General features: G+C 39.2%; 1 protein-coding gene across 4 annotated transcripts in view; it reads right to left on the reverse strand.

Moving 5' to 3' along the window:
• The window catches only part of sorcs3a (sortilin related VPS10 domain containing receptor 3a), a 712,571-nt gene that overhangs the window by 109,281 nt on the left and 590,622 nt on the right, over positions 1–12,668 (reverse strand). For all 4 annotated transcript variants that reach the window (XM_062027155.1, XM_062027158.1, XM_062027156.1 and 1 more), the window contains exons 12-13: positions 11,326–11,402; positions 8,470–8,561 (exon numbers count right to left, since the gene is read on the reverse strand). In XM_062027155.1, the coding sequence (XP_061883139.1) occupies positions 8,470–8,561; positions 11,326–11,402 (169 nt within the window). The remainder of the gene's footprint in view (positions 1–8,469; positions 8,562–11,325; positions 11,403–12,668) is intronic.

The raw sequence follows: 12,668 nt of genomic DNA on the forward strand, positions 1-12,668 counted from the left end.
TTTCAACAGTCCGGGGGTCTCCGTTGTGGTATATTAGGCTTCATAATGCGCCACACATTTTCAATGGGAGACAGGTCTGGACTACAGGCAGGCCAGTCTTGTACCGCACTCTTTTACTATGAAGCCACGTTGATGTAACACGTGGCTTGGCATTGTCTTGCTGAAATAAGCAGGGGCGTCCATGGTAACGTTGTTTGGATGTCAACATATGTTGCTCCAAAAGCTGTATGTACTTTTCAGCATTAATGGCGCCTTCACAGATGTGTAAGTTACCCATGTCTTGGGCACTAATACACCCCCATACCATCACAGATGCTGGCTTTTCAACTTTGCGCTTATAACAATCCGGATGGTTCTTTTCCTCTTTGGTCCGTAGGACACGACGTCCACAGTTTCCAAAAACAATCTGAAATGTGGACTCGTCAGACCACAGAACACTTTTCCACTTTGTATCAGTCCATCTTAGATGAGCTCAGGACGAGCGAAGCCGACGGCGTTTCTGGGTGTTGTTGATAAACGGTTTTCGCCTTGCACTTACAGATGTAGCGACCAACTGTAGTTACTGACAGTGGGTTTCGGAAGTGTTCCTGAGCCCATGTGGTGATATCCTTTACACACTGATGTCGCTTGTTGATGCAGTACAGCCTGAGGGATTGAAGGTCACGGGTTTAGCTGCTTACGTGCAGTGATTTCTCCAGATTCTCTGAACCCTTTGATGATATTATGGACCGTAGATGGTGAAATCCCTAAATTCCTTGCAATAGCTGGTTGAGAAATGTTTTTCTTAAACTGTTCAACAATTTGCTCAAGCATTTGTTGACTGGGTGGTGACCCTCGCCCCATCCTTGTCTGTGAATGACTGAGCATTTCATGGAATCTACTTTTATACCCAATCATGGCACCCACCTGTTCGCAATTTGCCTGTTCACCTGTGGGATGTTCCAAATAAGTGTTTGATGAGCATTCCTCAACTTTATCAGTATTTATTGCCACCTTTCCCAACTTCTTTGTCACGTGTTGCTGGCATCAAATTCTAAAGTTAATGATTATTTGCAAAAAAAAAAAAAATGTTTATCAGTTTGAACATCAAATATGTTGTTTTTATAGCATATTCAACTGAATATGGGTTGAAAATGATTTGCAAATCATTGTATTCCGTTTATATTTACATCTAACACAATTTCCCAACTCATATGTAAACAGGGTTTGTAAAAGAAGAACAGTATCTGTGACGGGTCTTAAATACAATCTGTTGGTACCATCTTTGAACACTTTAACGTCAACCTATGTATTTTGTCCATTGCTACTACGGTGAGCCTTCACCTTCACTCTCATAGTCATCGATTCCTCTTGACAAGAGGATCCTTTAAGAGAACAACATAACCCCTTTTTCAAGTTAGGTCTTGTGAATTGCCACTTTCTACGACCTTGTGGTGTTGTGAGGTAGTCACCAACAATGCCAGAAGGTGTTGTCTCCACCGCCTGTAAAGGTCCTCATTCCAAAAACCACATTGAGGAGCAGTTTGGACATTTAACTTATGGTTGAAGAGCCTAGCCAGAGTAAGAATGAATAGGCAGTTTGGGTTACTTGACACAGGAACCAACAACCTTGTGTTCATGATTGTAATCCTCAATCTGAGTTGCGATGTTTGAGAAACAGATGTGCCCAAAGGACGGACTTCTAGCCCTGTGTCAGAGTCTTGTACCTGGAACATATTGTGTGAGGGGATCACTGTGGACTTAAGGAGGAAGTCTGATCTGGTTAACCAAGTGTTTAATGATAGTTTTGCCGCTGGAAGAGACCTGGACCTGTGGTCTGCAGAGTTACGCTCTGATGTCACATAGCTCCATTGAGTTGCTCATCGGATATGTTGCACACGATTGTTCACAAAGACATAGAACCTCCTGAATTCATTGTATATACAGCAGAGGACCACTACACTGTCTGAGAGAAAACACATGATTTAAATGTCCATTTCATCTGTGATGAACTGTCGGGTTTGGGTGCAAGTTTGGCCTCAGCATTGTTGTTGTGTTTCTCCACTTCCAAGTATTTCTTTAGTGTGCGGTACAGTGATTCAAAGCGATAGATAGCTAAAATTATATTATTTCAGAGACGAGACTTTGGCGTACATGAAGGAAATGGAGCCATCCAGCTGTTTGCGTCGTCTCAGCAAAAGTTTTGTTTCATGATCTTTAGAAATGATTGGTTCTTGGTAGGGCGAGCATTGTATCCCTTTCGCTCATTTGAAAGAGGGTCTCAGTGATTTTACATGAGCTGCAAGTATTCCAGGTTCCATGACTGGAACTGCTCTTTAACTTGAAACCTGTTCTGACAGGGTGGCAGGAGACCTGGACACCTATTCTCTTAGACGGTGGTCTTGTATGAGCCAACAAGATTTGGTTCCTCAGCTTCCCCTAAACAAATTTCCCCAACATTAACCCACCCAAGTGCAAGTTTCAGAGCGAATGGATCATTGACCGGGCCATTAACTTGTTTGTGGGCCAGGTGTCTCTTTGGATTGACATACACCAGACACATTTGAGTGCATGCTGAAGTTATCTCGAGAGTGCATGTATTGTTCTCCCCACTGTGGTCCTTCCTCTGGTCCTTGCCTTGGAGTGTAGTCGTATTTTGAGCCGGTTCGTTGGGTTCTATACATGGCGCTGGGCCTGCGTGCAGTGCTGCAATATGTTTGTCGCTGGCCCACTCGGAACATTTAACTTCTTACACTAGTTTGGTGAGTGGATGTATCGCAACAGCGGAAACATGTTGTTCTCTTTTAGGTAGGCTTTGCGCTCCTTTAATGGCTTTTCACTAAAGGCTCTACACTTCTTTAGTGGGTGTGGATTCATATGTATGGGAATGCAATGAATGAGTTAATTTTGTAGATGTTATATACCTCTGTTCTGTGGACAGCAACAGGACCTCTGGAACTGATTAAAACAAGTTAATTTGATTTGTTCCGTAACTGCTAACTGTGGGAACTGTAGTGCATATGGATGTTGAATGTGCAACTTAAAACTGGGGTAATTTCTCATTCCGGCGTCATCCTGTATAAAGCGACAGAGGAATGAAAATGGTGGCAAACTCGCATTATGCTTTTGTTTCAATCTTGTCCCTTCTGACATCCACTTGTCTTGTAGGTTTTATCGGTAGCTTTTCTATGACTGGGGCAATGCCACGTAAGGTGTGCAAATACACTGCACATTTGGCAGCATCTATTTCAGATAGTAAGTCACCCAACTCTGAGTTTAATGGCTCTTTATTGGAGACCCTCGGGATCTGTTCAAGTCTGTCAAGTAGTGACCTTTCTATAGCCTCGAAGCCTTCCTCTAGTCCAGGGGTCGGCAACCTTTACCACTCAAAGAGCCATTTTGGCAAGTTTCACAAATTAAAGAAAGTAATGGGAGCCACAAAAAAAAAAAAAAAATTTAAAATGAAAAACACCGCATACAGAGCTTAAATGCTTTGTGCTATGTTACCCAGGGGTCTCTGACACACGCACCGGCACGCACTTTAATGTGGAAATTTGATGTTAGTGCAGCCCGCGAGTTTTGAATGAATGGCACTTGATAGCGTCATACTTGCCAACCCTCTCATTTTTCCCGGGAGACTCCCGAATATCAGAGCGTGATGACACTGCTTTTGGCGCCCTCTACAGTCTGCCCTATCAGTGTACCTGCTCGACCACACGTAGAATGCAGTTTCAGCTTGTTCACGTAAGTGACAGCAAGGCGTACTAACTCAGCAGCCACACATCTTACACTGACGGTACCAATACCCAGAATCCCATGCAGCCCTAACTCTTCCGCTCAACCAACGCACGTAGAGGGGGGGGGGGGGGGGGGGTTGATGTGTGGGGGGATTTGGTGGTAGCGGGGGTGTATAATGTAGACCGGAAGAGTTAGGGCTGCATGGGATTCTGGGTAATGGTTGTGTTGTGTTTATGTTGTGTTACGGTGGGATGTTCTCCAGAAATGTGTTTTTCATTCTTTTTTGGTGTGGGTTCACAGTGTGGCGCATATTTGTAACGTAACAATGTTAAAGTTGTTTGATACGGCTACCGTCAGTGTAAGCTGTGTGGCTGATGAGTAAGTATGCTTTGCTGTCTCCTGTGTGTGCAAATAATAACAACATGCAACATGTGGCTGGACTGGCGCTGTATGTAAATGCTATAGAGGACAATTACTGCAGTGCAATTAGGGCACGTCCTTTATTTAGTAATTAGAGTGTAAATAGGATTATTTTTTCCCTGGGAGTAATCTATGAGACACTGAGATCCATAAGTCTCCTGGGAAAATCGGGGGGGTCGGCATGTATGTAGCTGAGCCGCATCAGAGTGGTCAAGGAGCCGCATGCGGCTCCGGAGCCGCGGGTTGCCGACCCCTGCTCTAGTCTTACCCAGACTCCGTGCAAGTCCTCTGTTGTGTTGTTAAGATATTGAGTGGATGGGTTCGGCGTGTTTAGATGACTCTTCCCCAAGCCACCGAGTCAGCAGATCTAGTTCTTCGAGGCTTTAAGTTTAACCCCTTTATAGTATTGTTTAATGCTGCTTTCCACACCCATTTGTCCTCAGCCTTGTCTGTAAATCCTGTCAAACCATCTGGGACTAGTCCACTTTTGACCAGGAATCTAGCAAGATTAGCAAAGTCATTGTTTTGGTGATTCGGGTGTGGTGACACTGTGTGTGGGGGATGAAGCCTCCTTGGCTAAGAGTCTTTATGTTTTTGATTTTGTGTACGTGGGGAACACATGCCTCCATTTAAAGCCACCTCTGCTACAGCCGCTTCAGACAAATTAGCTTCAGCAAGAGCAGCCTCTGCTTCCTTTTCTTCACTAAGGGCTTCTAATTTGGCATTTTGTTCAATTTCCTTATGTGCAAAGTCGGCTCTGGCATGTGCAGCTTCTGCCTCCTCTGTAGCCTTGGCGATCTGCGAGTTGCAGGACCGTGTTGATGAGTGGGAGCAGACGGATCAGACCTCCAAATTGTCTGAAGACAGGAGCTGCACTGTGTGCTGTGAAGAGTAGCCTTTTTACTATTCTGCCCTCGCAATTTCCCCGCGGTGAGGCAGATAGACAACTCCTCCAATGATCAGACATGTTTTCTTCTGTACTGAAGCTTTAATGTCAATTATCACAGGATAGAGTAAATCGAGTAAACATACAATATATTAGACACACTAATACCGTATTTTCCGGATCGTAGGGCGCACCAGATTATAAGGTGCACTGCCAATGAATAACAAAAATACACACATTGACCAAAAAAATAACTTATTACCCTCATTTTGCCAACATCTTCATTTGGACCAACAATTACGGAGAAATTGTGACTTTTGTGAGAAGTATGTCAACTGTGGTGGCTGCCTTCAACGTATTTGTTATCACTGTATGCATCAGTCATTATGTATTATTCTAACTGATCTTTCTTTTTTGTAACATGCTAAGTAAATACATGTACTTCTGTAGTTATTTTCCCATATTTCTGCACAATACCTCAGATATGGTAACACTGGCGAGCAGCAGAGAATATGAAGTGATTTCTGGTCCAGAACATCCATCCATCCATTATACACCGCTTATCCCTCTCGGGGTCGCTGTGGTGCTGGAGCCTATCCCAGCTGCATTCGGGTGGAAGGCAGTGTACACCCTGGACAAGTTGCCAGCTAATCGAAGGGCCAACACAGATAGACAGACAACATTCACACTCACATTCACACACCAGGGACAATTTACTGTTGCCAATCATATTTTGCTTTATTCAATATTGACGTATTTCTTTCCACTTAATGTTGCATATTTTTTATGAGATTTTTTGTTCATTTTCTCATCCATTATTACAGCCAAAATTTGGTTTATTTTATTCATTCAATGTCTGTCTATTTCGGGGGTCAGCAACCCACGGCTCGCGAGCTGCATGCGGCTCTTTAGCGCCGCCCTAATGGCTCCCTGGATCTCCTTCAGAGATGTGTGAAAATGGAAAAAGATGAACAAAAAAATAAATGCTTTGTTTTAATATATTTTCTGTAGAACAAACATGACACAAACCTTCCTAATTGTTAGAAATCCCACTGTTTATGTTATACATGCTTCACTTTGGCAAGCAGCGTTTTGTCCTACGAATTGCAGTGATCCTTGAACTCATCGTAGTTTGTTTACATGTACAACTTTCTCCGGTGCTGCCACAGAAAGACATGTTTTATGCCACTCCTTCTTTGTCTCATTTTTTTCCACCAAATGGTTTATGCTGTGCGTGTATGCACAAAAGTGAGCTTTATTGATTTGCTGAAGTGCTTATCAGGCATATTTGGCCAATCCATGACTGCAACCTAATCGATTCTGACATGCTATTTAGGCTAGCTGTATGTACATATTGCATCATTATGCCTTGTTTGAAGGTATCCATCCATCCATTTTCTACCGCTTATTCCCTTCGGGGTCGCGGGGGGTGCTGGAGCCTATCTCAGCTACAATCGGGCGGAAGGCGGGGTATATTTGAGCTAATTTAATTTCCTTCACTTTTGTCCTCCGTGTATTTAATTTATATTTGCATGTCTCATGACACATTATCTGTACGTAATATTGGCTAGATTTCTCATAGTTGTTTGTGTGCCATGTTGTTCCAGACCACAGCAAACGTTACCCAGCTTGCAAAGATTGTAATAAATCCATTAGAAGAAGACAGCCTAAACTTGGACAAAGACAATATATACCTTTGGCCATTCTGAGCCAGTCATTTCCAGAAGTTATCTCACCCTCTGAGAAGCCTTCATTTTGCTAATGATTTCAATGTTACAAAAATGTGTAAAATAAAAAATAAAATACAACATTTCTGTCAACGAATATTTGCGTCAGCCTTTGATAGTAGGCTACTATAGCTAATATACACACATCATGTGTTGCCTTCATTATAACACTTACATAAGACTTTTAAAGTCATTTTGATAGTAGGCTTTTATAGCTAATATACACACTTACATCATGTGTTGTCTTTATTATAACACTTACATAAGGCTTTTAAAGTCATTTTGATAGTAGGCTATTATAGCTTATATAGGCACTTACATCATGTGTTGCCTTCATTATAACACTTATATCCATCCATTTCCTACCGCTTATTCCCTTCGGGGTCGCGGGGGACACTGGAGCCTATCTCAGCTACAATCGGGCGGAAGGCGGGATACACCCTGGACAAGTCGCTTACACTTATATAAGGCTTTTACTTTTTTGCGGCTCCAGACAGATATTTTTTTTGTATTTTTGGTCCAATATGGCTCTTTCAACATTTTGTGTTGCCGACCCCTGCTCTATTTGTACTAGTGTTTGACTTTCTCTACTACTGTAACCGACTTGCAATATTTCAATTTGACTGAGATTCAAAGATAGTCCGTTTTTGTCAAACCATCAATCTAATTGATTCATTTATTCTGTTATTTTTAATAGCTTCTGCATGTTCTCTCCTGAACAAAACGCCAACGTTTTGTCGTGTTTACCTGGCACAAGACGCTATATTTGGTGGATCTCCAGTGTTTACGGCGAACCTTCACGTCCCATGCTTGTCTTCTTTCTTTGGGAAAGCTATGTAAAAGCTTTTCAAAATTCTCGCGGGTGGAGCAGCACCGTGCCGCACAACAGGTCAGTTGGGAGAGTGGCCGTGCCAGCAACCTGAGGGTTCCTTGTTCAATCCCCACCTTCTACCAACCTCGTCACGTCCGTTGTGTCCTTGAGTAAGACACTTCACCCATGCTCCTGATGGGTCGTGGTTAGGGCCTTGCATGGCAGCTCCCTCCATCAGTGTGTGAATGTGTGTGTGAATGGGTGAATGTGGAAATAGTGTCAAAGCGCTTTGATTACCTTGAAGGTAGAAAAGGGCTATACAAGTATAACCCATTTACCATTTATAGATGTCAGAAAACAACACTGTGGAGAGGGAGTGTGATCAGCGCGCTTGCAGGAGCAAAGGTCACCGCCTCTGTCCGTGGTGCTGAAAACAGAGCGCCATCAGACGGGGGCGTGGCATGTGCTGACGGCGAGACACAGCTGGCAGATGATTAGATTGCACAGGTGTTAATCTAATCATCTGTTGTCTTTAAGGAGGGAAGGAGGATACAGATGGGACTGAGAAGTCACATTCTAGTAGGAGAGATAACTTTTGTGGATGGAAATCATTAAAACCTTGTTAAACCTGCACGCTTGGTTCCGGTGCCGTGTTTGTCAGTGGGACCACTAGGAAGCGACTTCCACTAAACACATAGGATCATCTCAAAGTTGGTAGTAGTCATGGCACCCTGTAGTCACATGAGTGCCTTTTGACCAATCATTGAGGAGATCGTCTCAAACAGAGTTGACCATACTCTCTTTATACACCAGACTGGTTTGTACACAGTTTAATTCACGAACAGTAGCAATGGGAATATGAAAAGTGATCTAAAATTCAACCCCCCCCCAAAAAAAAAATCACTTACCATAAGTGTTTGGTTGGCACGGAGGGTTGTTTAACAGCAACAAGGGCTCCTCCTCTATCCAGAAACCAAACATTATGCTCCTCTTCAAAAATCTGAACAAGACAAACATTCTTAGAGTATTGCAAAAACATTCTTGAAAATAACTGTTTAATATATACTAGAGATGTCCGTTAATAGCTTTTTTGCCGATATCCGATACTCCGATATTGTCCAACTCTTAATTACCGATTCCGATATGAACCGATACCGATATATACAGTCGTGGGATTAACACATTATTATATATTGTGGCGTCCCGGAAAAGTTAGTGCTGCAAGGGGTTCTGGGTATTTGTTCTGTTGTGTTTATGTTGTGTTACGGTGCGGATGTTCTCCCGAAATGTGTTTTTCATTCTTGTTTGGTGTGGGTTCACAGTGTGGCGCATGTTGTAACAGTGTTAAAGTTGTTTATACGGCTACCCTCAGTGTGACCTGTATGGCTGTTGACCAAGTACGCATTGCATTCACTTGTGTGAAAAGCCGTAGATATTATGTGATTGGGCCGGCACGCAAAGGCAGTACCTTTAAGGGACGCCCCCAATATTGTTGTCTGGGTGGAAATCGGGAGAATGGTTGCCCCGGGAGATTTTCGGGAGGGGCACTGAAATTCGGGAGTCTCCTGGGAAAATCGGGAGAGTTGGCAAGTATGACTGGGAGACGCAACTGCTCTGCACTTCTCCCTACGTCCGTGTACCACTCCGTACAGCGGCGTTTTAAAAAGTCATACATTTTACTTTTTGAAACCGATACCGATAATTTCCGATATTACATTTTAAAGCATTTATCGGCCGATAATATCGGCAGTCCGATATTATCGGACATCTCTTATATATACGAAATGTACATCCATGGGCTGAATCCAGCCTCTTGAAAGCTTTCAATCACAAGATGCTAGTCACCTACAGGACACACTGTACAAAGACTTGAAAAAAATAACTAAAATATATGCACAAAGATTGTTTCAAATCAAGGACCAGTTATTTTACCGCAACTTTAATAGTGTGGCATGTTTGATAAGTTTCAAATGTTAAGTGTTAAGGACTATTAATATCATGGGTATCTCACGATCTAATTAGACTACGATTCAAGGTGATACAATTTGATTATTAAATAATTACAACAATTACTACAAGGGGTGTCCCGATACAACATCTTCACTTCTGATGATACAGATATTGATCCGATACGATATAAGCATGACTCATACATATCTGTATGACTTACTTTCAAGTGTGGAAAGTTAGAAAATACATGGTCAAATGTAATTGCTTAAAGAGAAAACAATAATCTGCAACATAAGCTATGAGAAAACTGACCCATATTACTAACCAATGGGTTACATATATTGTAACCTTAAAAAAATAATATTTTACAGTATTCTACAGTTGAATACAATATTTAAACCTAGCATTACTCACCACCGACAAGGGCTGATAATAGGATTGTGCGTTATGGCCTACAATCCATATTACGATATATATATATATATATATATATATATATATATATATATATATATATATATATATATATATATATATATATATATATATATACATACATATATATATATATATATATATATATATATACATACATATATATATATATATATATATATATATATATATATATATATATATACATATATATATATATATATATATATATATATATATATATATATATATATACATACATATATATATATATATACATACATATATATATATATATATATATATATATATATATATATATATATATATATATATATATATATATATATATATATATATATATATATATGTATATATATATATATATATATATATATATATATATATATATATATATGTATATATATGTATATATATATATATATATATATATATATATATACCGTACATATATTTATATATACCGTAAATATACATATACACATACATATACAGTACAGGCCAAAAGTTTGGACACATCTTCTCATTTCAATGCGTTTTCTTTATTTTCAAGACTATTTACCTTGTAGATTGTCACTGAAAAACATCAAAACTATGACACCTGTGATGTGAAAACCATTTCAACTAACGACCTCTTGAAGCTCATCGAGAGAATGCCAAGAGTGTGCAAAAAGGTAATCAAAGCAAAGGGTGGCTATTTTGAAGAAACTACAATACAAAACATGTTTTCAGTTATTCCACCTTTTTTGTTAAGTACATGTGCTCATTTATAGTTTTTTTTTTATAGCTCATTTATAAGTATATTCTCCAATCACTCTATCACAAATAAATAAGAAATGTCAAAATGATTGCAAACTCAATACAGCCATGACATTATGTTCTTTACAAGTGTATGTAAACTTTCAATATTGATAGATTGAAAATTAACACCATTGAGTTAACCGATGAATATTATCACATAATTTATTCAGAAAGTATAAATAACGACAAATAAAGATACAATACTATTAACCGCAACATGTAAGTGTAAAAAAACCCAACAACATTATGATTTGTACATTTTCAGAATGTGCTTTTTCTATTTTTAAACAAAGAAAACAATCTAAAGTTGTCTTTATTTTTAAGTTATTGTGCCCTGATTTTACTGGCCCACTTGGGAGTAGATTTTTCTCCATGTGGCCCCCGATCTAAAATGAGTTTGACACCCCTGGTCTGGGTGCTATGGTTCTGTTTATGTAATTTCGCTATAATGGAAAATAATTTTCAACATTTGCTAATCGATATTGATTGTCACAAGTCACAATGCATTGGCATCTTAACAACAATACATCATTGCTTCAATATGATGTCATTCTCACCTGTCTCCAGCTATTCCCCGCATCCGATGATATGTACATGCCCACGTTGTTGTAGGACAATTCAGCTCCGATGTTCCCTGCAGTCGACAAAACATATTACAAAAAAAACCCAGCTATTTTATATAAACCAGTAATTCTTGCATTTCATGATAACATCCTTTTATTTTAATTTTTAAGGGAACAGTGTTGAAGATTCATTGAAATCCTGAGTCAATATATAACATTTAATAAAATAATAATAAAATTAAAAAAAACTGTTCTCTTTCCGGTATAGCAATATTTTGTTCATCTTAGCTGAAGTCCTTGAAGATTCTCAAGTTATGCCATGCCAAGTGTCAAGTTTAACCATTTGACCTCCATACTGAAAATTCAAAGGACTTTGGGTCTATTTTTATGTTATTGAATTTTATGACCAGGCTAAAACCATACAATGTAAACAAGTATGTATACATTTAAAGACAAAGCAGCTTTCATCTTAACTTTAGTGCTGTAGGTGACAAATGGTACTGTAATATTTTTAGTAAAGTTACGATCACATTTTTAATTGTTTAATTTTGAGTTTGCTTGTTTGATTATTTTTAAGCATGTTCTGCAGGCCAATTAAAAGGAGCTGCAGGTCTTAAATGGTGGCTTTGGACACTCTAGTAATAGGGCTGTGAATCTTTGGGTGTCCCACGATTCGATTCAATATCGATTCTTGGAGTGACGATTCGATTCAAAATCGATTTTTTTTTTCAATTCAACACGATTCTCGATTCAAAAACGATTTTTTTTCCCGATCCAAAATTATTCTATATTCATTCAATACATAGGATTTCAGCAGGATCTACCCCAGTCTGCTGACATGCAAGCAGAGTAGTAGATTTTTGTAAAAAGCTTTTATAATTGTAAAGGACAATGTTTTATCAACTGATTGCAATAATGTCAATTTGTTTTAACTATTAAATGAACCAAAAATATGACTTATTTTATCTTTGTGAAAATATTGGACACAGTGTGTTGTCAAGCTTATGAGATGCGATGCAAGTGTAAGCCACTGTGACACTATTGTTCATTTTTATTTTATTTTATAAATGTCTAATGATAATGTCAATGAGGGATTTTTAATCACTGCTATGTTGAAATTGTAACTAATATTGATACTGTTGTCATACTTGCCAACCTTGAGACCTCCAATATCGGGAGGTGGGGGGTTGGGGGAGGGGGCGTGGTTGGGGGCGTGGTTATTTACAGCTAGAATTCACCAACTCGAGTATTTCATATATATATATATATATATATATATATATATATATATATATATATATATATATATTATATATAATATATATATATATATATAT

The sequence above is a fragment of the Entelurus aequoreus genome, linkage group LG18, assembly GCF_033978785.1.
Source record: "Entelurus aequoreus isolate RoL-2023_Sb linkage group LG18, RoL_Eaeq_v1.1, whole genome shotgun sequence".
NCBI lineage: Eukaryota > Metazoa > Chordata > Actinopteri > Syngnathiformes > Syngnathidae > Entelurus > Entelurus aequoreus.